At 45.8% G+C, this 27371-nt stretch overlaps 1 protein-coding gene across 1 annotated transcript in view; it reads right to left on the bottom strand.

Moving 5' to 3' along the window:
* The window catches only part of ADAMTS16 (ADAM metallopeptidase with thrombospondin type 1 motif 16), a 97557-nt gene extending 75175 nt beyond the window's left edge, over positions 1-22382 (bottom strand). The window contains exons 1-5 of the mRNA XM_056862659.1: positions 22323-22382; positions 22102-22201; positions 16902-17221; positions 11240-11510; positions 6268-6467 (exon numbers count right to left, since the gene is read on the bottom strand). Of these exons, the coding sequence (XP_056718637.1) occupies positions 6268-6467; positions 11240-11510; positions 16902-17221; positions 22102-22201; positions 22323-22382 (951 nt within the window). The remainder of the gene's footprint in view (positions 1-6267; positions 6468-11239; positions 11511-16901; positions 17222-22101; positions 22202-22322) is intronic.
* Between the last annotated feature and the right edge of the window lie 4989 nt (positions 22383-27371).

Genomic DNA, 27371 nt, shown 5'->3' with positions numbered 1-27371 from the left:
ATGGCCCAGGTGAGCCCACAGAGATCAGAAGGTTCTCTGTCATGGAATTTGGGAGATATCACCCAGATAATGAGCTGATAAAGTGGCAGGAAATATTTCTTTTTCCAAGACACTGACACAACGGAGGCAGGTGCCCTTGAAATTTCAGTATCCCATGTAGTTGACGGGTTTGTTTTGGTGGCTGAGCAGCCCAGAATTGCATTGGTCTTCTTAGCCGCCATATCACACTGTTGACTCATGTTCAGTTTGTGGCCCACTAAGACTCCCAGATCTCTTTCACAGGTACTATTGTCAAGCCTGTACCTGAGTCTTATGTTGTTTCTGCCTAGGTGAAGTACCTTACACTTCTCCCTATTGAAATCCATTTTATTGCTTATGGCCCAGCTCTCCAGTCTATCAAGGTCATTCTGAACCCTGACAGAAGATCCCTGACAGAAGACACCCATGATTGACACCACTATTATTACTAAACTCTGCCTGGCACACAGTCCCTTCTTGACATCGCTCACACCTCAAGAGCTTGTTTAATCAACTGCAAAATAATCTCAGGAGCAGCTATTGATCTTGGGGGGAGGGGGGATAGTGGTGGTGGAAAGGTATGGCTGCCAGGTTCATCTTTGCCACCGGTGGAAGGTTTTTGGGGTGAAGCCTGAAGAGGGCGGGGTTTGTTGAGGGGAGGTACTTCAATGCCATAGTGTCCAATTGCCAAAGCGACCATTTCTATTGGCTGGAGAACAATTGTAATAGCAGGAGATCTCCAGCTAGTTCCTGGAGGTTGGCAGCCCTATGGGAAATGCCGTCAAGTCACAGCCAACTTATGGGGACCCCGTAGGGCAGAGATCCCTCACCTTTTTGAGCCTGCGGACACATTTGGAATTATGACAAGGCACAATGGGCAAAACAACAAAATGGCTGCCACAAAGCGGCTGCTACAGGAGGCGGGGCCAACCACAAAAAGGCCACCATGGCTTAACTTCAGTAACACAGTGCAGATACTTGTGCTGTGGTGGCAGCTGCTGCCAAAGCAACATTTTAAAAAAATCTGCACAGCCAAGCAAATCTCCAATAGTCGATTTTGCTAGGCAAAAGCCCTGCCTGGCCCCAACTTCCTAAATACACTTGGCGGGTGCCAGAAAAGGTGTCAGCAGCTGCCATGATGTCTCAGTGTTTCCAAGGCAAGAAATGTTCAGAGGTGGTTTGCCATTGCCTGCCTCTGCATAGCAACCTTCCCATCCAAGTACTAATGAGGGCCAAACCTGCTTAGCTTCTGAGATCTGATGAGATTGGGCTAGTCAGGGCCATCCAGGCCAGAGTGGGGGGAATCGTACACCACCAAAATACACCTACCAACAAGAATTTAAAATGATGGCAATCTGCAGGCCGAGGTGGTAACAGTCTCTACCTTCCCAATCCCAGGTAGCAGGTCTTTATCCCATCTCTAGGTAGGGGCTGAAGCTCTGCAGTGAAGTTAGGAGCAGACAATCTGCTGAGAAAGCCTCTCTTATCATGCTCTTTCCCCCAAGGAGAAAAAAAAAGTTCTGTCTAAATAGAAGGGGTTTGGGCTAGGCATGCCCTGGCACCCGCTGGAACAGTTCTTACCCTGGGTGCCACTTGCAAGTATACCCTGCTCAGACATGTCTGAATGAATTCAGAGGTGTTCTTTTTACAAGATAATGCTACTTTCTCACAAGATCACAGCACATTTTTGCAGCAGATGCCCTTCCTCCCCATTGTTAAAAGGAACACTGTAAAAAAAAATCTGAGTTTTTTAATTGAGACGTACTACTATTCACCATCCTAAATATACCAAACAATACATGGTCTACAGCCAAGCTCTACGCCACAGCCACATCTGTTCTGATCCCTCAGAGACAGATTATCTCCTGCAAGATCTACAGCAGCCATTTTTGGAATTACAATACCCACCTGATACAGTAAGGAAACAGATCAGCAAAACCAGAATGATACCAAGGGATAACCTTCTACAAGATAGGCCCAAATGAACCGACAGCAGAAAACCACTGGTAGTGTAAGCATTTGTCCTATCGAGAACCACTAACCACAGCAGGAGACGAAGTTGTCCAAAGAAGTTGGTTTAATGGTAGCATAGGTAAGCAGAGCATAGAGAACCCAAGACAGCAATGGAGGAAACTGGCTTGCACTTGGTAATATAGAAGCTTTGAAAAAAAGCTGTTTCAAGAGATTACATATTACAAATGGTACAGAGGCGCCGCTGTTCCCACGGACTTCTGTCGGCTTCAAAGAGACTAGGAATGCAAAACAATCCTTGAAGGCAGTTGGTGAGAAAACTGAGACACAGACCTGACAGGTAGTCACATACAGCTCTCAGCTCAAACCAGTTCAATGCACCATTAATAGGGTTGCCAGGTGCCCGCTGGTGGCGGGCAACCCCCCCGCAATTTTCCCCTCTGCCCGCCGACCACATGAGGGTAGGCGGGCAGATGTGCACGAGCGCGTGCATACCACGCGCATCACTTCCGGTTTAGAACCGGAAGTTCAGCCTCGCAAGGGGACTTTTACCTCTTAGTTTGAGTGGTAAAGGGCCGCTTTACCACTCAAACTAAGAGGTAAAGGCCCTTTGTGAGGTGGCACTTCCGGTTCTAATCCGGAAGTGACACGCGCGCACATGCACTTAACAAGAAAAGCCTCCTGCCGGAGGAGGTAAGGTACCTGGCAACCCTAACCATTAACAACCTACAACCTATGCTGGACAATGATACTCCTCTCTCACAGGCGCTGGCTGGGAGGCAAACCTTTTCTTGTCCAGTCAGCCTTCTATGAACATAGACTCTGGGACCAGGACCTGCAACAAACCAAGCGGCCAGCTCTGTCTCCATATCCCCTTTGACAACACAAGCACCGGACCTGACAACATCAGCCATACCATTTCAGATTCATTCATTTGTTCATCTTCCCATGTTATATATGCCATTAAATGTAAGCAATGCCCTTCCGCTCTCTACACCAGGCAAACAGGTCAGTCCCTACCCAAAAGAATAGACATAAACCTTACACTAAAAACAACAACACTCAAAATCTAGTGAGAGAACATTTTAATCTTTCAGGTAATTCCATTGCTGACCTAACTGTGGAAGCCCCCAAACAGAGGAGCTTCAAGGGGTGATTACAATGTGAGATTGCTGAACTTGAGTTCATTCACAAATTCAGAACAATGGAACACCCCCACCCCCGGGGCTGAATAGGCACACAGGATTCTTATCTCACTAGTCTGGAAAAGAGGAGGTTGAGGGGGGACATGATTGCTCTCTGTAAGTATTTGGGAGGCTGTCACTTAGAGAAGGGCAGGGAGCTGTTCCTGTTAGCAGCAGAGGATAGGACTCGCAAAAATGGGTTTAAATTACAGGCAGAAAGGCTGGATATTAGGGAATTTTTTTTACAGTAAGAGTTGTTCAGCAGTAGAATGAACTACCTAGGGAGGTGGGAAGCTCCCCCACTCTGGCAGTCTTCAAGCAGTGGCTGGACACTTGTCAGGGATGCTTTAGGCTGATCCTGCATTGAGCAGGGGGTTCGACTAGATGGCCTCTATGGCCCCTTCCAATTCTATGATTATACAGATGCTAATTTTCTGCCCCCAAATATTTTTCTCTCTGCTCTAATACACATTGATTACAATGTGCATTGTATGTCTGCATCGTTTATAGGCATTATTTACAACACCCCTCCCACCTTCTGACCAAGATATGAAGACTCAGATATCTCTATTCCTACTTATGTATGATGAAGGGAGTTCTGACTCTCTAAAGCTTCTTCCCTGAAACTCTCGTTGCTCCCTAAGGTGCTCCTGGACTCAAATATAGCTGCTACTACTTTGGTGTCTGCCTGTGAGCCCAGCTAACCTTCCTGCCATTTCATGCAGCTGATACTCCAACAAGTGGCGCTGACTGTGCAGCTGCACAAATGCAGGCAATGCAGTCTAGCTGACATTGGTCGTTTAAAAGATGCAACTGACTGCGAGACTGCAAATACGGCTGCCACTCAGGGCACTGCCAACCTCCAGGTGGTGGCTGGAGATCTCCCACTATTACAACTGATCTCCAAGCTACAGAGATCATTCTCCTGGAGAAATGGAAGGTGGACTCTATGGCATTATACCCTATTGAAGCCTCTCCCATCCCCTCCCCAAACCCCGCCCTCCTCAGGATCCACCCCCAAAATCTCCAGGTGTTTCCCAACCTGGCAACCCTACCAAAACTGCCAGCAATTTCTTGCTTTGCTATACCATTAGATCATTTTAATGATTCGGCTGTACAGTACCTCCATCAGTCATTGGACTGGGCAAAAGCAGCCACAAACTGTGGTGACCTGGTCCCATAAAATAAGCAGCTATTGCACAGTGCAAAGCTGCTCAAGATCACCTTCAACAACATTTGTCTCGGAGATCTGATCAGGAGTTTGCCTGGAGTGTAATTGAGGGAGTCAAGAGAGCAGGGTTGCCAGGTCCCTCTTTGCAACCGGCGGGAGATTTTGGGGGCAGAGCCTGAGGAGGGTGGGGTTTGGGGACTCTCCTATGAACTGGGAATGAACTTGAATTCCTTTTGAAATATTGCTTTGGTGTATTTGGTTTGATGTTTACTAATTTTTTGGTTATTATATGAACATGAACAAATGTTTTTGTACCATACATTTTTCTAGTTGCATTTATTATGATTGAGCCACGTGCTGTTGTTCTTATCTACTACCTGGCAGTTGGCAACCCTACAAGCGAGAGAAGTTTGCCTGGCAATCACGTTCATGTTGAAATTTGCACAATGGCTAGTTTGAGTTTGCACTTGGGCAGAGATCTTTCTAGCACTCCTCACAGTGCTTGTTCAGATGATCTGCTGCTCCCAGGTTCTGGCCACGACGAGGAGGGAAGGCCACGCTTCACTCCCCCACTGCCTTCCTTTTTGTTCCTTTCCCCCTTGGTTTTCTTCCTCTTGTTTCTACTCCTTGGAGGACCTATGAATCTCTGGGTCATTGCTGGTCACCTGTTCACTATTATGAACCAACTCACCACTGAGAATATTTTACTATATATAGTAGGTATGCAACTAGAACACCATCTATCAAGTTAAATTCGGAACTATAGTTTTAAATGCTATGTTTTAAATCTATACTGTGTATTTATATTGTAATGTATTATGGTTGGAAGCTGCCCTGAGCCCAGCTTGGCTGAGAAAAAGCGGAGTATAAATTTTTTTAATTGCAGATTTAGGCAGACCCTCCCTGCTTTCAATTCAACAAGGAATCTCCTTTGCCTTCTCAGGTGCATGGTGCGTGTTTGGGGGGTAGCCGTGTTAGTTTGTTTCAGCAAAAATAAGCACAAATCTAGTTGTGTCTTAAAGTCTTGTTAAAGACTCTATTCCAGCCTCAGTTATCACAGGCTACCATCCACTTTGCCATGTGTCTGACCGAGCAGTCATAACTATTTATGCTAGATTAAAACTTGGTTCAGCTTTAAAGTGCCACCAGAGCCCTGTTTGTATTTCCTTCTCTCTACAGTGACCTTAACACACCCAGGTGCCTCATTTCTTGGTTTTCTTGATTTTGCTGCCTTGAAAAGACAAACTTTGGCCTCCCTGACTATTTTTCAAGAGTTATATGCCTATGTTCTAAGGAAAACATTTTGCTGCTTTGTGATGCCGAAGAGTGAGTTTGGCGTATTTGCAGGGAAGTTATGTTGAAGTTCCTGTTAACTGTTGTTTATGTATTAAGGCCAGAGAGAAGCGGGAGCTTTCATAGGCTATACATTCCAACTCTCTTTATATACTCCCCAGGGGAAAGATCTTTTTGAAGGAAATTCTTGATAATATGTCATCTTCAAATGAGGCCAAGAAAATTTGATATCTGACAGAAAGTAATGTGTAACATAAAGCTGATGTGTTTGTTCTAGCTGCTCTAAGAATTCAGTATGTATTTGTTTTGCAAAGCAGGACATAATGCTCCAGAGACCATTTATGAAAAGTTTATGTTTTCTGGAGGCTATATTGTGTCAGCTGATCTGTGTGTAGCGTGTGTCTTTCCCCCCTACATGGATGATGCCTTATGGTTTCAAGCATATAAATTTGATTTGATTTCTACCCACAGCAAGAGGCATGGAAAAGAGGTAGGAAGGCAAATGCGGAAGCCAGGCGCTCCCAAATCTCACTCAGGGTAGAATCCAGGGTTGGGGGGGATGGCAGAACAAACCCACAACACTCCAAATTTTAAATGACCATCTAGTCTCAAGAAAAGGGATCACTGTACCATATTAAGTATAGTCAGAACGTAAGTAGTGATATTGTCGCGACCGTGGTTTTGTATCATCTTCTTGTCAACCACCACTAAAGTCTCCACATTCATCTCTTTGTTCTTGTAGCCCTTCAGAAGAGAGCGCTTGTTTCTCAGTAGGTAATTATATTCATCGGGCAAGATAAAGATATCTCCACCTGGAGGCTGTGGCATATCTGCAAGACAGGAGATCTTCAAGTAAAGCCGAAGTTATGTACATGCAGAGCAAAACCAAACTCAAGAGCTACAAATGTAAGAAAGATCATGACCGATAAAAGGAACTCCACTGGCAACAAAGTGGGGTAAGACCACAGTTTAGTGACAGAGCACAGTCCATTCATTCATTCATTCATTCATTCATTCATTCATTCATTCATTCATATTTATACCCCACCCTCAATCCCCAGCCAAAGCCAAGCTCAGGGAGGCTTCATGCAGGAAGTTCCAGGCTCAATCCCAGTTTTCTCTTTCTCAAGGATCCTCAGTACTAAGCCAGGAAAACCTCGGCCTCAGGCAAAGCGATGCTGGGAGTTCCATGATGAAAACTCCCAGAGAGTTTTTTTTTTAATGTATTCAATGGGCGTGCAAGGCCTTATTCATATCACAACCACGGTGTGATGAGTTTTAAGTCTTCCCTGCATACTGTTCTCCCAATTTGAAGTGGGGATGCAATCTCTTCAGTGGGAGACTCATGGAGGAACACAGGGGATGCCATTCATTGACAGCATGGTTTTCCTAGAAGTGATGTCACACCTCTCTAGGAATCACTGGAAACTCTGAGGTAAAACCATGGTTTCTAGCAATTCCAATAGAGCACTGACATCACTTCCAGGTTTCCTTGAAAGCAATGTCATGCTGTCAGCCCAATAGCCAACTGTTAAACATTTTTTCTCCTTCTGCTTCTCGGAACAGTGGCAGCACCTACCTGTCCTCAACTTGCCTCACCGGGAAAACGTAAGACTGCCGATATGTGTACTGATATGATTCCTCCAACAGGGAAAACAGGGCCTTTTTAGATTGGGACAATGGCATAGTGGAGAGGCTTATGCCATAGCCGTGATCCAAACCAGGTCCCTGAATGCCTGATAATCATTTTTTTTAAATGCTCTGAGCAATGAACACCCAGCATCATCTTAATTGGCCCTGAGATCTTGGAGAGCTGCTGCCAGTCCAAGGAGACCCTACAAAGTTAGTTCGACCTATGGGTACATCTTATTATGTGGCATACATGCATGGTTCAGAGTATAGAGAACAAGCTGGTATCCAACTATAGTGTCATGGTTAGTGGAATTCCTAGACCTGGGGGAACAGACCACTCTCAGCCGGGTCATTGTGGCCAGGCTTGGAGCACAGAAGAGGGCTCCCCAAATATGTTGAGAAGAATATGGTCCTCACTGAAGCTAGTCTCAGATTCCTCTTGTAGCATCTTCCTCTATATTTTAAACCTCAAAGTTAATCATGTGCACGACAAGAGAAGACACTCCTCAGTTATGGCCCTGGGGACCAGATAAAGCCTTACTGCAAACTATATCCCCCCACATTCAATCAGCTGGCCACTCCAGCCTTGGAACAGCCCAGGGTCCACACAAAAGTACCCTTTTAAAAAACAGTAGTGTGCATTTTCTTCTTCCTTGGAATGAGTCTGCCTTCCTCCCACTGCCTCCACAGTGCTTTTGACAGACATGCGCACAAGTAAATCAAATGATGATTGAATTTTCAGTCTTCTCGCTCCCACTGCTCCCTGATTCACAAGATTCAAGCATGCTGTCTGCCTTGCGGTGATTAAGCAATCAGAAGTTTACTCAGGCCTTACGTTTGAAAGAAATAAAAGAATCAAATTTTAAAATGATGAAAAGCACCCCAAGGAATGATGGGATTTCTGATATCACAGGCAGTAGCCAATCAGGGTTGTGAATGGCTGGCTTCTGGCAGAAATTAACATAACCTATTTTTACCCAACTTGGCCCTGGAGTAGGGTTGCCAACTCCAGGTTGGGAAACTCCTGAAAGATTTTGGGGTGGAGCCTGGGTAGGGTGTGGTTTGGGGAGGAGAGGAGCCTCAGCAAGGTATAATGCCATAGAGTCCACCCTTTAAAACAGTCACTTTTTCCAGGGGAGTTGACCTCTGTTGTTTGGATAACAGTTATAATATTGGGAGATCTCCAGGCCCCACCTAGAGGTTAGCAACCCTACTCTGGAGGGTTATGTGTGGTGAAACGGAGGCAATAGTGCTTCCAGAGCACAGTTCTCTTTTTATGGGTGTCTGTGTGAAGCCTCAAGTATATGGCTGATTCAGCACACCAGCGCTACAGTTCTTAACATTTTGCTCCAGATGTCAGTTTCCCACACAGCCAGCACTCTGTGCATTGATTGTACTGAACATCACTATCCCTTCCCATGTGACACAGAAAGGTTACTAGACCAGTCTGGGATGAAGCCATGGGAAAGCAGAAACACCAAGACCCTTAGTTGCTTTTGGGGTGGCTTTAGGTTATGTGCAGAAAGGCCAGTGTGCTCTCCTACTAACTTTGTTGAGCTGTACAAAAATCTTAGGAACTGTGACACTGAAAATTTTCCAGGAGCTCCACAATGTTGTAAACAATAAAGATGGTGGAAACCATAGGCCACAGTTCAGGCTAAGGTACATATATTTAATAACTATATGAAGCCACTGGGAGAAGCCATCAGGAGGTCTGGGCTGAGGTGTCACAAATATGCAAATGAAACCCAACGGGTTGTGCGTATCGATATACCCGAACTGAAAATAAACCCAAAATTAGCCATTTGGGCAATATTCGGGTTTCGGGCCAACTGAATACCAAAACCTGGGAATCTGCCCAAAGCCAAATAGGCAACTCCCGAAAAAGCCGAATATTCAACCTGTGCTCCGCCAGCTGTACTGGCTGCAGGTTGAGTACCAGATCAGGTTTAAGGTTTTGGCACTGACCTTCAAAGCCCTAAACGGTCTGGGACCATCGTACCTATGGGACTGCCTCTCTTGATATAACCCTCAAAGAGCTTTACACTTATTGAGCAACTACTTATTAGTGGTCCCTGGCCTAAGAAGTATCCAGCTGTCCTCAACCAGGGCCAGGGCTTTTTCGGCTCTGGCTCCGACCTGGGGGGATTCTCTGTCTAATGACAACCAAGCCCTGCAGGACAGGTCAGTTCCACAGGGTCTGTGAGACAGAGATGTTCCACCAGGCCTACAGTTGCGGTAGGGTTGCCAGGTCCCTCTTTGCTACCGATGAGAAGTTTTAAAGGGTGGAGCCTGAGGGGGGTGGGGTTTGGGGAGGGGAGGGACCTCAATGCCATAGAGTCCAATTGCCAAAGTGGCCATTTTCTCCAGGTGAACTGATCTCTATCAGCTGGAGATCAGTTGTAATAGTAGGAGATCACCAGCTAGTACCTGGAGGTTGGCAACCCTAGGTTGAGAGCAGTTGGCCACTGCTCCAAACCACTGCTCTTAATCACTACACCGGCGTGGTGTTGTGGTTAACAGTGGTGGTTTGGAGCAGTGGACTCAGATCTGGAGAACCGGGTTTGATTCCCAGCTCCTCCACATGAGCGGCGGAGGCTAATCTGATGAACTGGATTTGTTTCCCCACTCCTACAGATGAAGCCAGCTGGGTGACTTTGGGCAAGTTACAGCTCTGTTAGAGCTCTCTCAGCCCCACCTACCTCACAGGGTGTCTGTTATGGGGAGGGAAAGGAAAGGTGATTGTAAGCCGGTTTGAGTTTCCCTTAAGTGGTAGAGAAAGTCGGCATATAAAAACCAGCTCCTCCTCCTCCTCTTTCTTCTCCTTCTCTTGGCCTGCCTCGCCTTCTTACCTGACTGCCTCTCTATCAGTACTGGTATGAAAAGCGCCATCTGGACCCTTTGGTTTTAATTGTTAAGTTTCTGGGATGCTACAAGCTTTTAATTGTATATACTATTTTAAATGGAATGTTGTGGATGATATTCTTTGGATGTGAGCTGCCTTGTTCAGGAATGGGCGGGATAAAAATCTAACAAAATAAATAAATAAATACTGCAGCTGAAATCAGTAAAACTTTTAAATGCTGATGTTGGATCAGAGAACAATTACCAAACCCAAAGTGAGGCCTGGGGTTCTCCCAGAATTATGCTTGATTTTCAGGAAATGGTAGCTTTGAAGAGTGAACCATAGAGCCTAGGGGAAACAGAAGTCCCTCCACCCTCCCCAGGTGCCACCCCTGCAAATCCCCGGGAATTTCCCAATATGAATTTGGCACCCTTAGGTGAGATTCATGTCAGCGTTCTTTAGTAGAAACTAGCAAATATGCAGACATTCAGACAACCAAACTTAAGATGGTGGGGGAGGACCAGGGCAAAGTCTGCGATGGATCCCATCATAAATGGTTTACCAAATGATTGTTCATATATTTAGGTACCAATATGGTAAGTTTAGTACCCAACATTCAAGGTTCTAAGCACTAATAGGTCCACTGCAGCCCTCTGAATCTATAGAAGCTACTAGTGGTGTACTTATACGAGTGATGTGAACCTTGCTGGGGTAGGCAGCTGGATAGGGTTGCCAGGTGGGTGGTTTTGGCAGGCAATTGCCCGCCAATCCATCCAGATGCTCCAGAGAGGTGGCCACACACACACGATGATGCCAGTTCTGGGTTAACCCCCAGAAGCGCCACATTGCTGCAGCTGCTTTAGCACTCAAACCCCCACGGGTTTGATGGAAGTGATGTCATCACATGCATGTGGCCACCCCAACCCCGCCCCTTAAAACCTTCCGACAATCGAGAGGGGGGACATGGCAACCTACAGCTGGGTAACCCTGCCCACCAACGCAAGCTCACAGCTCAATTACATATCCAGTAACCCATTAACATGACCAGAAGAGGAAGGCAGATGAATAATCTTAACTACTTCACAGATAGTGAAAATATCAAGGGGGAGGAGAAGACTGCCTTACATTTCTTGTGCCTTCCACAAAAGTGCCGTTTGCTTTGCTGCTTGGAACTGTGGGGGTGCCGCGGTTCATGGAAAACATGCGGAGCTTCTGCCTCCCTTTGCCTCTTGTTCACAGTGACTTCGTTCTCAATTGACAGTTGTGGCTCAGGAGATCTCTTATACAGTACGTGAGAGTGGTGGCCGTCAGGAGCAGAGAAGTCACGTTTAAGTGCAAGATTTGGAGGTAGTGGTTTCAGGAAGTAATCCACCTCCTGCGTCCTTATCAAGCCTGACTAGAAAGACAAAACACAGTTAAAAATGGCCAGTGGATTCAGTCACTCCTCTGGGAGACTCTTGTTCTTTTATCTGTCTTCCCATAGCGAGCTTCCAGCCTCCCCAATCAACACAATAGTTTTGAGAAAACCAAGGTCCAGTGCAGAGGCAACACTGGTCTCCTGCAAATGATGATTTATAAATCAGAAGCCAGTCTAAGCAACACAGGCTCCTCCCCTCTCTGAAGCAATTTTTTCCTCTTTCTCAGTTTTAACCAGGGTTGCATGTTGCTTCTCTTCTGATACTCACCATGGTTAACAGTAACCAAGGTTCCCACATTAATCAGGGTTTGAAATAGGGTTGCTAACTTTGATTAAAAGGGAGCATAGGCACAGATGTAACTCAGCCCGATCTCCCAACCACTGATAGGAAATTGGGAGAACACCATGGTTACGCCACCTTACTCTCCTCTCTCATGGGATTACCCCCAACGCTTTCCACTTCAGAGATAAATTACTGCCAGCATTATATTTGCACTGCCATTTTTTTTAACCTCCAAATGGTGGTTTACAACCACGGTTACAGATCAGTATGCAAACAGTGGGTTGGTAATAGCTAACAAAAACTAAGGTTTGTGATGTTAACCATAGTAATGTCACTGAAATAAAGGGGTGTGTGCCTGTGTGAGAGGCAAGGAAACAAGAGGAGCAAGCAGCTGTTCCCAGTCTCTTAACCACATTGAGACAACCCATCAATATGACATCACTGAGGCTTGGGTAGCAGCAAACCATGGTTTGCATCATGGCAGATGCAACACTTCAACAATGCTTAAAATAGAAATGGGAAAGATTAAGGGAATTTGCTCTGGAGAACTGAAAGGGGAAAATAAGAATGATGCAATGTTGTAAGTACTTCATAACATCATAGTTCAGATTATCCTAACATAGCAGCTTTCTGGGCAGTGGTCCTGCAGCTCCTTGATTGAGCCAGGAAAGGGATGGGAGTAGTGAACTGAGTATACCACCACCATCCCTTTGAATTGCTCTATCCAAAGCCCACCCCTTTCCATGGCAGTAAATAACACTGTTAAAGTTAGAAGTTGTACGCAAGTCATAGGCCTTCCCCAGAGTGTCCATATATCTAATAGCAAAGGGCCAGCCCCCAGATGGATCAAAAAATCTACACAATGGGGCTACAGAGGAACCCCAACACTGGCAGGGAAAAAAATTATTTGTTAAAAAAGGGGCTGGTAAAAGTACTCCCAAATGTTAAAAGAAATGTCTTTACATGCACAGTCATCACAAAGGAACCCTAGACTTTGGGCAGCATATAGGGCTGCCATAGCAACACAAAATAGCATGTGATATTGGGGCAGCAGCTGTCACCACCAGGAGGAGGAGAAGATGAGTTGAGAAGGAAGGAAGCAGAGCCGGACTCAGTGTGGAGGGTGTGATGTTAACAGGACCACTTCTGAAACAATGTGATCAGGAACAGGGTACTCACTTCCTGCTCTTAGGTTAACCCAGCAGAAACCAGTGCATTCAAAAGAGCATTTATTTATTAGCAATGGGTGCAGCTGGTTTCAGGACAAGGAAGCACCCACAGCCTACAGTGCTAACTAACAAACAGAACTAACCAGCAGGGACTCCACCTCACAAGACAAAACCAACACGCACAAATATGAGTGGGGGGAACAGACTGTTCCATTGCAATATATACAATAAATACACCATGAGTTCCTCTTAAAAAAAAAAAAGCCTCAAGAAATGTTTCCTAATCGTATGCCACATCTGTCTCTTTCATATTAAGCACTAGGGGAATGGCAGCTGTCTATTCATTGGAGAGTTTTAAATCAAATCGGTCACAATGCTAGCAAAGGAAACTGTTCTTGTCTGGCAAAGAAAGAGGCTGGATGAGCTAAGAGGGCTTTTCCATGACTAACTGTTATGATTTTATATTTCCTAATGCGAGGCCAAATGCTCAACTGCCCTCTGGGTCAAATGTCTAACAGATTTCTGGGCCTCCAAACTAAAAGAAAGCTTGTCAGGTTTTTTTTTTGTAAGTGTGTAGGTGTGTGTTGCCATATCAACTTACAAAATATAGCACAATGATTCCAACATGTCACAGTGAGTAACATCTTTTTATACTCCCTAGCAGGTGGTGGTGAAGGAAGATCTCATGTCATGAAATGGATTCCTCCCCAACTGGAATTCAGATCTGAAATCCAAATCCCAGTTACCTGAACTCTGGTTAGGTCAGAAGAATTATTTCCAGAATGGGCATAAGCAGAATGCATCTCACAGAGATGACTTCTGTGTGCTCAGCAGTCCTTGAGCCAGTGGAAGGACTAAGATCGCGGTCTTTGCTGTCTGCCGGCACTAAGTGTATCCCCGCTTGTCTTTTCCTGAGGAACAAGGAAACACCGCACAAAATATTTTCTCCCGATACAATTTCAAACTGAAATTGAATGAAATCATGAGACCCGTCTGTACAAAAAATTGTTTTTGAGTGTTGTTATTTAACTGTTAAGCCCGTGGCTATATTAAAAAATTCGGACATTTCATCCTGTAAGCATTTTTTTTTTAGTTTTCGGTGGCTCTGCATTTGGCTCTAGACATTTCTGCTAGAAACCATGAATGAGCATTTGCCACAGAATAACTTAGTTTGTCTGCTTAACATGAACAGGGTGAGAGCTCCCAGACCTGTATCTTCACCAGACTGTAAGTGTGTTGATATATGTTAATATAAAGCTTGTTTTAATCATCCTCTGCTTGATTCGGGGCTTAAAATATTTTTGAATTGTACAATAATTGGAATTTTTGAAATAGTGGTTAAAGAGCAGACTAAGATTTGGGAGACCCAGGTTTTGTATCCCTGCATTGCCATGGTAGCTTGCCGGGTGACCTTGGGCGGTCACACACACTCAGCCTAACCTACTTCACAGGGTTGTTGTGAGGATAAAATAGAGGAAAACAAATGTCAGCTGCTTTGACTTCCCCCTGGAGAGAAAGGTGTAGTGTAAATGAGGTAAATAAACAAATAAATCTGTTGTATTTTCCATTGTTCCACATGTACATGGCTATTGTGTTAAAATTACATTAAAATTACATGTGTTGGTGTATCCACTGATGTGTATCCAGTAGGGTTGCCAGATCCCTCTTCGCCACCGGCGGGAGATTTTTGGAGTGGAGCCTGGGGAGGGCAGGGTTTGGGGAGGGGAGGGACTTCCATAGCAGCCATTTTCTCCAGGTGAACTGATCTCAATCGGCTGGAGATCAGTTGTAATAGCAGGAGGTCTCCAGCTAGTACCTGGAGGTTGGCAACCCTATGTCAGGCTTCAGCAAATGCACGGCAATAGAACTCAAATCCAGACAGAGCAGCGATTCAAGGATTTATTCCGAAAGTCAGTGATTTCAGTAAGGAGACGAGCAAGGCTGGAATACATGACTGGGGGAGTGGAGATACATATATAGGGCTGATACAATAGGGTTACAGGAACAAAGAGACAATGTAGTCGTTTCCGGCCGGTAACGACTTAAGTAAAACTGAAACAGAAACAATTAAGAGAAATCAGTGGAGGAGATGGCCGAGCTCTCGGCTTTGTGCGCGGGACCCGATATCAGATCGAAGATTTACACGGGCGGGTCCCAATACAATTGTAAATCCCTGGCCGGAGCTCGTGTGCAAAACGGGGGGGGGGGTGCACGGAGAACTCCATCTTGTTTGCGGGGAAACCATCTTGTTTGGGCACGGAGCTGTCAGAAGCCCTATCTGACACCCTAGTATTCACGCACACTGCTTGTGCAAACGGAACTGCGCTTAAGTACATACATTGTTCCTTCTGTCATGTCTTGTTGACTCTGACCCAGAATCTGCTGCACTCCTGTTCTGGAACATGACATGCCAGAGGAGGCTCCATGTGGCCTGGCCACTTCCCCCACCCGGTGCCGGGTCTCACCTCACGTGTCTGGAGGCTACACTAGACCTCCCCAAGCTTAACTGGAATGGATTGCAGAATTCATTCTGGATTCCAAATCCACACCTTGTTTGAGATGAGAGGAATGAATTCACTGTTGGAACAGAATCAAGTCATTTGGCTCATGCTGAAATCATGGCAGGATATATGAGAATTATGAATGGCTTTTAAAAAATTATATCTCCATGACGTAATCAAGAAGATATCAGGACAGGAGTTCACTTCCCACCCTCATGGTTCTCGGAAGGTATCCATTCTTTTGTACACTGATGATATGATCTTGTTTTGTCTTACTTAAATTCAGTTGAACATTATAAAGAGGAAACATCAAGAATAAATTACGCTAAGACCAAGGGAGAGGTCTCTTGGAAGAAGACCCAATGGTCCATGGACAACATCTCAGCTGACCAATGCAGGAATTTGAAATACCACAGAGAGTTTTTATGAAACTCTCTCTTAGAAGGCCTACTTGGACAAAAACAAAGTCTCCAGTTTCTAAAACCACAGAGGCCACGATACATTTGTATCATACAAAAGGTGGTTTTCTGGTTGATCCTGCTCTGAAACTGCAGTATGGTCCAAATTATCTGCAACACTGTCCACCTCAGTCTGAGTAATAAACTCATGAAGTCCTAAAGGAAACTTTTTGTGTGATCAGGCACTTAGGCCAAAAGAAAGGGGGGAACATCTTGCTGGCGCAGGAATTGATAAACACTGGGTTCATACCAAAGCAAAATATGACTGTAATTTAATGGAAATTACTGCAGTGGTTCCACTGCTGAAAATTAATATGATAGAATTTGCTGCCACAAAATGTAGCAATGATTGGCTTTAAATGGGGGTGGTTAATAAACAGATGCAGACTCGCCACGACAGATAAAAATAACCTCCATGTTCAGAGGCAGTATGTTTTTGAATGAAAGTTGCTGAGGGTGAAATCCCCATTCTATCCTGGAAGCTTGCTGGGTGATCTTGGGCCAGTCACACACTCTTAGCCTCGCCCACCTTGCAGACTTGTTGTGAGGATAAAATGCACGAGCATGATGTCAGCTGCGTTGGGTCCCCGTTGGGAAGAAAGGCAGGAGGTCGATGAAATAAAATAACTAACTAAACAAAATGTTCCTATGAATGTACGCTACGTGCAGATATGAAATGTACAAGACTGGCACATACATGTGATGTTAGAAGTGCATTTGCTAGGGACACCCTGTCTGTTATTACTGATGAAGTGTCTTCAACACACACTTCAAAACATAATACATGAAATGCCATTCTACCAAAATTCCCAAAGAGGTTTTGCCTGAGCTGGAGGCCGAGCCTCCTTTCAACTTAAATTTTGCTGTATATGAGATCTGGCAACCGTCTTTCCTTTTTTCTTTCTTTCTTTTTAAAATCTAGATTGTAGGTTGCAATACTTATTATACGCTTCACTTACCAAGCCTCCACATGTTGAAAGTGCTACGGAGGAGTTTTTGTGCAATCGCAAGACTCCTTGATAAAAGCAAAACTCTTCTGCCGGGTAGGCCTGTACTGACTTGGTTCTCCCTTTGCCCAACGTCTGTATTGTAAATCCTGGTGTCACAAGGAAATTAGAAGTCTTAAGGTCGAGTTGGAAGTCGTGGCCAAATCCCTGGAAACGCAGGTGGAGCGAGTCATTTCCTCCTGCTGACCTCTTCCTCCTGTCATGATGCGCAATGGCGTGACTGATGTAATCCCCATTTTGGTCTACCTCGTACGCTGTCACAATGTCATACTCTGGAATCCGTAACAGATATAGAATCAGAATACACAGTAGCAGTGACAGATCCAGGCTGAAACTCACAGGGGCACACTCACACCCTTCCGACTGCAAATTGGCCACCTCACGTGTGTTTGCTTGGTATCCAGAAAATTAATTCAGATCGGTATCATTTATACAATGGACAGGCTGCAGTTGAAAGAGAATGGCCTGCCTTGGGCCACTGAATGAATTGATGGCAAGGCAGGATTGGAACAATGGTCTACTTGGCACACAGGCAGCGTGGTGCAATGGTTAGAATGTTGAATGAAATGTTATACAGATCTGTGTCAGTCATGAGGTGGTGGCAAAAATGAAGTCAGGCTGCCAGAAATAGTGGCTTTTTAAAAAACCGCTTTTATGGAATCAAAAGAATGAGTCAGGAATCAAACCTAAGCAAGTCTACTCATAATTAAGTCTCATTTTATTCATTGAGGCTTATTTCCAGAAAAGCATTCTTAGAATTGCAGCCTCAGTTGGTTCAAATGTTAGTATGAAATTAGAAAGCATGCACCTGAAGCTGCCTTATGCCTGATACAGGTGAGGGCAATCTTGGTCACTCTGGCTGGCATGGGCTCTCCAGGATCTCAGTTCTGGCACATCACCTGTTACTGGATCCTTTTGGCTAGAGACTGAACGTAGGACTTTCTGTACCCAAAGCAGATGCACCCCACTGGGCTGGGGCTCCTCAACTTCAATATAGTGGAAGCTCCATACAAACAGGGGTTTCTCCATTCTCTTTAAGGCTCAAGAGACAGAGTGCATGGCTATGCTCCTCCATTGTCAGAGAGGCCTTACTTACTTTGGGCATTCATGAGCTATGGATTTTATTGTCTAAATTTCAAAGGCTCTTCAGTTCATCACTGTGGAGCTAGCATTTATTCAGCACTTTAAATGAGGATAACTATAACACAAAATGGACAGTAACAGCAATGGGGAATTCTCTAGCATTGACAAGTAAGTCTAAGGGCTTGGCAACACATTTCATTTTCCCCTTTGGGAAATCTGGCCACCAGGACTGCTTTATCAAGGGGGCAGGGAAAGAAACTTTAACCCTTTCCTCCTCTGCCATTTTCTTGCTGGAATAGCCCCCCCCCCCCGAATCATTTACACCTGATAGAGAAAAAAATGTGGGTATCCCCGTGAGGATAATACTGGGTTTACCCAGCTGGGGTAAAAGCAGCCCAGAGATGCCCCCCCAGCAAGAAAACAACAGGAGTGGAAAGGGTTATAATTTATCTCTTTCTACCTACTCTCTTCTCTTCCTTTGTAAAGCAATCCTGGCAGCTAAATTTGCAAAATAAAAAAAGTATTTCAAATGCAAAAGAAACAGTAAAGTGTAGTGGAGCCCTTAGATATTCTAGCAGGGAGGAGGGAATAAAATGTCCAGTAGCTCAGTTTTGACAGCTGCCATGCAGGGAATACAAGATCCAGTTACAATTTACAGAGAATAGCAGTTTATGTTAAGATGCTTAACTAGTAGCAGGTAGTTTGTTAAGGAAAGGTTTTAAACCGTGTTTATATTTTACATATGCTTTTATTTCCTTTCTGCTGCTACTGTACGCCGATGACGCCGTAATCTTGGCCAGGACTCCAATTGGCCTTAAAAGATACCTCCTGGCCTTCACTGCCTATTGTCAACAAAATGGGCTCACCATCAATGCAGAAAAATCAAAGATTATGATCTTTGCCCAAACCTAGAGACATTATAATTGGAAAGTCGGCACCACCACCTTAGAACAGGGCAAGAGTTTCAAGTATCTAGGTCTGACTTTTACCTATAATTTAAGCTGGACACAGCACAAAACACGCATAGTGAACCAAGCCAGATGTTCGGCACACGCCACAGTAAGGTTCTTCTACTATCAAGGGAACCAACAAGTCCCAGCAGCACTACAAATAACAATCTGAAAGTATTGTCACAACTGCTATACGCTGTGTCAATTTGGATTCATGCCTACTCAGATGAAGTGGAACGGATCCAAGGCCGCTTTCTCAGATGTCTTGTAGGGCTCCCAAATTGTGTCTCTTATTCCACTGTCTGCTCTGAAACAAATCAAAAACTAGTAACAACTAGGGCCTGGTCATCTGCCATAAAGTTTTGGCTACGGATCCATTATCATGCGGGGGAATCAACCCTGTTAAAATACCTACTAGAAGACCCCTACTGGACTGAACGTTCTGAATGGACAATCAAGATAAAAAAGAAAATTGCCCAGATAGGCATCGACCTGGACTCCCTGCTTCTGTCCAGCGAGAGTTATATCCTAAGTCTAATAAAACAAAGACTAGCCGATCACAAGTTCCTGCGCAAATTTCCTTTAAAGCTGCCAATTTGCTCACCTCAATACCTTGGACTTCCACTTAATTTCCATTTAAACTACCTGGACTGTCTTGACAATCCTAAGCTCAGGAAAGTCTTTATGCAAGTTAGGACTAATTCATTGCCTTCTGCGATCCTCCGTGGCAGATTCCTGAAAACACCTTAGAATCATAGAATCATAGAGTTGGAAGGGACCACCAGGGCCATCAAGTCCAACCCCCTGCACAATGCAGGAAATTCACAACTACCTCCCCCCTCCACACCCCTAGTGACCAGAAGATGGCCAAGATGCCCTCCCTCTCATCATCTGCCTAAGGTCACAGAATCAGCACTGCTGACAGATGGCCATCTAACCTCTTCTTAAAAACCTCCAGGGAAGGAGAGCTTATCACCTCCCGAGGAAGCCTGTTCCACTGAGGAACCGCTCTGTTAGAAACCTTACGCTGAAAGAGTCTCCAGATGTGGCGCAGGATGTCCTGACTCCCTGTCTCATATTCTTTTGGACTGCCATCTTTATGATTCCCCAAGAGGAAACCTCATAAAACCTATAGTTTTGAATTTCTCCTCAAATAATACGAAAATACTTTACAAACTATTAGCTGATAAGGATCCTGAGATAACCGAAAACATGGCAAAATTTCTGACGATAGTAGTCAATCAATGGGAATCTAGTTGAAAGTAGAATCACAACATTAAGGAATGATTTATATTAATTTTATTTTATTTAACGTTTATCCTTTTATATACTGCAGATTGTACTATGCCAATAAAGGTATTTGAAATTTGAATTTTATTTCCTTTCTGTAGTGCCTCCATTTTTATTCACCTGATTTAACTTGGTTCTCTTTCTATTAATTCAATAAATTTCTTTTTTTGTTTAAGAAGCTTATTCCCCCCCCCCATTTCTTTTGAGTGTTTATTGCGTTAATTGGATTTTAAATATTTTGTATTGTATATTAGTTACTTGAATATTGTTGTGCTTGTTGTTGGATGTAAGGCACCCTGAGACATGCCTTGGCAGGGAAAGGGCAAAATACATCTTTAATTAAAAATAAAATAAAAATAAATATTACCATTTAATGAGAAAATGAATTAAATTAATGAGAAATGTCCTTTTTAATGTTAATGTTACTGTCCCTTAACACTGGGGATAGTAATGGTCACACTACCACCCTCTAGTGTTCTTTCTGTGAAATATTCCTATAGAATGGAATTGTTCCAGTAGGGTATTGCACATCTGGATGTTTTATGTGCCTAATAAAAAGCCAAACTTCCTTTTGTCATGATTATGGAAAAACAGTGTTGATTTACACATTTAACAATATTCAGATCGCTAATGAGCCCCAGTTTTGATTTCTACTCATTCTCTGCAAGGCAGTAAGACAGCAAAGTCAGCCCTTGGCCTGGGCTCCTTGCCAGGCTCCTCCCACCCTGCGGCAAGACCTCCCTCAGGGTCACGGTTATTCATTAGCTCAAATGTGTGTGGGTGTTATTTCCTCGTCCATTAAGTTATTACGGTCAGGTTTTAAGTTGCAACTCCAGACTGGGAGAACTGGAAGGGAGCCGAGTGGCAAATACATCAGTTTAATTTAAGAAAGCCACCCCAAAATTAGCTTTGTGCATTGCGTGCATGTGGGAACTGATCAACAACAAGCCAAAAGCCACAGACCGTCAAATATCAACCACACTTCACAAACATCAACAAATAAATATATGTAATTTGACTGTGCCACCCTAAACAGTTGCTCCCTCCTTAAGCCCACTGATGTCAATGGATTTAGAAGGATGTAACTCTGTTTAGGACTGCACCAGAAGTGTCTTTCTAATAAAAACAGAAATTTCTGTCTACAGAATGTGACATCCCCCCCCCCCTTATACCCTGAATTCTAAGCATATTTATTTTGGAATTTGCTCTCTGTTCAGCGGCACTTCTGTTTAAGGCTGCCTAACACCGATTTATCAGCAGATCCTGTTTGATCAATATACCTACCAATGCAATTATCTGAACCACTGCAGAATTCCTTCCCAGACCCCCTCTGGTCACCAACATGTTTTATTTCCATACCACCAATTGCAATGGGATTGACTTTCAAGTAAGTAATGCATACGGCCGAAGCCTGATTCCCTTCCAAATCTGTGCGTTGTAGGAAGCACCGCCTGAGAATCTGAACGGTTAGCAGTCTATATTTCACAACATCTTGAGATCTAAGGAACATGTGAGGCTGCGCTATTCAAGACCCTTGAATAGGCTTAACTAAAATCTCCACCAGCCTTTTTTTAACAAACTGCACACTAAAGTTGCAACGTTTGGTGCACTCACAGGGGGGCTGATTTCTAATCATTCAAGCCCACTATCAAGGGAGTTGAATCCATCGATGTCTAGACCATGTTCCTGGTTCCTATGCTTCAGCCAGCCCAAGAGCTAAGTCCCTTCCCCAGGCGTGGGAACCCTCTGGTTGACTTCTGGTGGGAATTCTTCCAACCCCTCCGGGTGACTTCTGGTGGGAATTCTTCCGACCCCTCCGGGTGACTTACCCCCGTCTTCTAGGAAGCGCAGCAGCTCCGAGCTCAAGGAGGACAGGAGGAGGGTTGGGCGCCCGGCAGCCGTGCCCGCCGCACCTGCCACAGGTGAGCACTGGAGGAAGGGCAAAGAGGAGCAAAGCGGTCAAGGAGACAGAGCTGGACAGGAAAAGGAGCAGCCCCAGAAGACCCCCCCCCCCAACCCGCTCCCCTGAAAGGCAGCGCGGGCGACCTACCCGCAGCGGGATGTGCAGCAGGAGCCAGAGGCGCAGCGCCGCCGAGCCGCGGCCGCCCATCCTCCGGCCTGCTCCGCTTTGCCGGGAGCGGCGTCCTGCCAGCCCCGCCAGGGGGCGGCCGAGAGGGGGGGCGGCGGCGGGGAGGGGGCGCGCCAGGTGCGCTCCCCCCCCCTCTCTTAACTCACGCTGCCTTCTGCGCAGCATCTTAATAGCTGTCCCACGAAAGAGTGTGCGGCGTGTGCCCTCCCTGCGCACAGTCCTGCCCGAACTCCTTCCCCCAGGAGTTAATCGAGGAATAAGCAGAAGGCGGCAGCTTCTCCCAGGGCGAAAACGCACGGCCGCTGGAGCCTCCTTCCTTCCCTGTTCCAGCCAGGATCCAGCCAGGGTCGAACGCACGGACGTTCTTCGAACGTTCGAAGAACGTTCGAAGAACGTCCGTGCGTTCGATCCTGGCTGGAACGTTCGAAGAACGGCCGCGCGTTCGACCCTGGCTGGATCCTGGCTGGAACAGGGAAGCAAGGAGGCTCCAGCGCCCGTGCGCTTTCGCCCCCAGATTCCTGAGTCCATTGCGATGGTGAGGCTAGAATGTGTGTGCAGAGACCTCCAGACGGTCCAGGTCCTGACAGGGGGGTGGGTGGGTGGGAATGGATCCCTTACTTCAGGGTCCTGCCCTTTCAGGGAGGCAGAGGGCTTCTGTTCATCCAGATTCCTTGAACGGGAGCCCTCCTGCGTGCCAAGCAGATGCTCTACCACTGAGCCACCACCCCTCCCCAATTTTTATGCATGGGTCTGCCTGATACTGAATCAAACCATCAGTCCATCAGGGTCAGTATTGTCTACTCAGACTGGCAGTGCCCCCCCCAGGGTCTCAGGCAGAGCGTTTTTCACATCACCTTTTAGCTGAAGATGCTGGGGATTGAACTGGAGAACTTTTGCATGCCAAGCAGATGCCCTACCACTGAGCCACGGCCCCTCCCCAGTATTTACGCATGGATCTGCCTGATACTGAATCAAACCATCAGTCCATCAAGGTCAGTATTTTCAGTTTCAGTCACCTTTGTTGGCATGATGGTCAGTATTGTCTACTCAGACTGGCAGTGGCTCTCCAAGGTCTCAGGCAGAGGTCTTTCACATCTTTTTAAACTGGAGATACTGGTGATTGAACCAGGGATTGAACCATGAAGCTGCCTGATAATGAATCAGACCATCAGTCCGTTAAGGTCAGTGTTGTCTATTCAAACTGGCAGCTGCTCACCAGGGTTTCAGGTCACCTACTGCCTGATCCTTTCAACCAGAAATTAAACCTAGGACCTTCTGCATTCCAAGCACATACTCTACCACGGAGAGCCTCCTTACCAGCAGTTTTCCTGAATGCAAATATTTCTGTTCCCCGGGGACTCACAAGTCATGAAATGGGTGATGGGATCAAAGAGGCCAAATTAAATTTTAAAATGGCATTTTGTAGGTATAAAACTTACAAGACAAACTAAAGGAAAGTTTTTTTTAAAAAGACACTTTAAATATACATATGCAATCCATATATACACAGTTCAAAGGGTCCCCCTTGAACAGATGTGTTCTATTTAGCTCTCGACCAACCTATTCATCCACAGTGTTGTACATATTTCTGGATGGTTCCTCTCTGTACTGAATAGTGTAGTGGTTAAGAGCAGTGGTTTGGAGTGGTGGACTCTAATCTGGAGAACTGGGTTTGATTCCCCACTCCTCCACATGAGCGGCAGACGCTAATGAGTGGTGGACTCTAATCTGGTGAACTGGATTTGTTTCCCCACTCCTACACAGGAAGCCAGCTGGGTGACCTTGGGCTAGTCACAGCTCTGTTAGAGCTCCCTCGGCCCCATGTACCTCACAGGGTGTCTGTTGTGGGGAGGGGAAGGGAAAGTGATTGTAAACCGGTTTGAGTCTCCCTTTGGTAGAGAAAGTCGGCATATAAAAACAACTTTTCTGCTTCTGCTGCTGCTATTAACAGGTATGGCAGGACTCCCTCACTTGGTGCCTCCTTCTCTTTCACCTGCAGTCATCTACCAAATCACCATTTCTTCCACTGCCCTCCTCCCATTTATGGTCTATGGAGAAACTTCTCTCTCCCTCTCTTTCTCTCTCTCTCTCCTTCCCTCCCTCCCCCCCCCCCATTCCTGAGGAGCTATAAAGCAGATTTGGGGGGGAGATGTTATGTGATATAATTGCAAAGCTGTAGACAATCCTGATCAAGTATCTTCTGTGTCACATTTGCTCTGACTCTCTCTGAAGTGTGGTCATTCGCGCATCAGGTGGAAAAGGGGCTCACATAATGAAATGCTTCCCATTTTTTTTTAAAAATGGCACAGAACCCACTAGCATCTCGGGGAGAATCAATGCTAGTTTTGCATGTGTATTAATCTGCTTTTTACGCTGCAGGGGATCATTTTCTCATGAAGTTTCTGCTTTCAGTCTGGAATGGTGCAGCCCGGATGCAGATTCATCATCACAGTGAAAGCATGGTTGCAGCCTCAAGATGACTATCTAGGTCTCAAACTTTGAGGTTCTGGGTTCAAATTCCAGAGCCCTGGGTACTCTAAGGCCTGCAGTCCAAGATGACAATCACAAGGAGAGGTCTGCAGAGCTTGCCACCCACCTAGCTGTCTGCAGAGCAGTTGTGCATGGCAGCCCATGAGAATTCTGGCAATCTCCTGGCTTTTGCTAATTGCAAAAGTAGAATAGTTGTCAAGCCTCTGTGTGGGGGAGGGGTTCATGGCTGGGGGTCTGCATTCAATTTTCTGAGTCACTAATTATGGGGGCCGGGAACTGTGCTCATCTGGCTGCGCTTATAATCATTTTAGTGTACTGAGTTTTGGTTGAAAGATGGTTATCCAAACATCCGTCTCCATCCTAGGTAACATCAAGGTAAATTTTGTCACTTGTTAGAATAGAGAAATAACAAATAATTAACTGGACATGGAGTAACTCTCTTGTCTTACCTTGGGAGAAGACACAGGGGCATTTTTCATGGTAGATTTTACTTCTGTTTTGCCACGGACTAAAAAAAACCACTATTTAAATGTTTTTTTCATGGCCGCGATTTATCCTTGTCAATCTCGATGTAGTTTTGGTTTTTCATGGGAACAAAGCATGCTGTATTTGACAACTGTTTGGTCTGTCCCTTTTGCAGGAGGCCTCCCCTTCCAACAGGCTCATTGTTTATGCCTGCCCCCAGCTCCGCCCAGCAGATTACCTTGTGCGGTTCACCAGCCCCAGCGCAAAAAACAAGCACCAGTCCCTCTGGTCTCCTCCATTTTTCTTCCACCCTCGCTCTGTTCTGCTTTTGGAACAGTCAGATTCCAAACTGGGGGTGGGGGGGGGGGAAGGCAGCGCTTTCCTCAAAGCTCCCTCTATTTTCTATAGGTGTGGAACCCATTGCCCTTTAATGATAGACAGGATGGGGGGGGGGCAGGGAATCCATGTGCCCAGAGAAGTGTTTAGCTGAAAGTGGGAATGGCGGGGGGGGGGGAGAGTAAAGAAGACCCCTGGCTTGCACGCCGGCCATGATCCGGCCACATTGCATCATGAGAGACAGGAGGGCTCCTAGCTTGCACGCCAGCCCCGATCCAGCCAGTGTGCATGGCGGGGGGGGGGGAGAGGAAAGAAGGCCCCTGGATTGTGTGCCGGCCATGATCCGGCCACAGTGCATAGAGAGAGGAGGGAGATAAAAGCAGGCTGGCCGCCCCTCTTCAGAAGAGTGATGGGAGGGAGTTTTGCCTTGGGTTTTCCGCTCTGAGGATGCACATTTTTCCCATCCGATTTCTCAAAAATCCCCCCTCCCCTCTGGGGTAGAGGGGCCAACAGCCCCTTCCCTTGAACATCCCCCCCACGGGTTCAGCTGTCCTAGACTGAGCTGCCACCACCACCCCCAGCATGTGAGGAGCACATGGCGTGGCCCCACAGGTCTCCCCCTGGAGCCGTCCGTCCAACACCCCCTGGGCTTGGAGGTGTGGGCCCAGCTCCAAGGCCCATCCCAGGCGAGGGGCGGGGAAGGCGTGCGGGGAAGGAGGGAGAGAAGTGCCAGGATTTTATGCAGACAGGCAGGCAGCAAAAGGGGCGGTATTCTTGTCCGAGCGCGAAACTCCCCCATCCAATCACCGTTCTTGGGGGAGGAGAAAGGAGACGTCCCGGGGAGCGAAGCAAACATTTTTTCATGGGCATCCAAGCAACAAAACACACGTCCACAGGAAAGATTGTCTCAAAAGTGGTTTGGATTGCCTCTCTTTTAACGCGGCTTATTTTGCTCAGTGGGGGAAAATACGGATCTGCAGTGAATAACCAAAATTTGACTCCGACACAAATCAGTGTCGAAACAGCAGCAAATCTCCGTGAAAAATACCCCACAGACCTGCAAACTTTACCTCATTAAAACCCAACATAACTTCAGAAGTGTTGTTAGCCCGTTTCTCCAGATCTTATGGACCCATCAAAGCATTTGTTCGTCATACACGGGGCTAGTCCGGTTCTTGCAAACACGGACACTTGTATGCAATACATCTGGATGGTCCACTGCAGGGCTTCTGAGCTGGGAGCCACAAATGGCCTGGGATTGGTTGTCTGGCAGCACCTGATTCCTGGGGACTCTGAGCTGGCAGCGGATTGGCTTGAACTGCTTGCAAGCATCTTCCACCAACCAATGGTACCAGAAGCATTCCAGTGCCTGATCTGAGACCTGCAGAATCCCATAGATCTCTTGTGCTGTTTCACTATATCCAGTCTGCAGCGATTCTGAACTTTGCTTCCAGTTTTTTCATGAAAAAAATAATGGAACAGATGTTGAAAATAAGCCGCATTTTAATTTTTAAAAAAAGGTTTAATATTTACACCATCACCACAGTTCCTTTCAGAATTACAAAGGAAACAGATTCCTTGTCCAATTCTTTACCCAATACAATGTTAACTAGCTGAGCAAAATTAGGGAGATTAGTAATTACCGCTATTGTGAATGGTCTCTGTATTTTTCTTGATTTACACTGGAATTTTGCATAATTACATCTCACTTCCTGCATT

This window comes from Euleptes europaea, chromosome 17 (assembly GCF_029931775.1).
Source record: "Euleptes europaea isolate rEulEur1 chromosome 17, rEulEur1.hap1, whole genome shotgun sequence".
Taxonomy (NCBI): domain Eukaryota; kingdom Metazoa; phylum Chordata; class Lepidosauria; order Squamata; family Sphaerodactylidae; genus Euleptes; species Euleptes europaea.
Note: the sequence above shows the minus strand (reverse complement) of the source record. Positions and strands in the feature narration are given on the sequence as shown.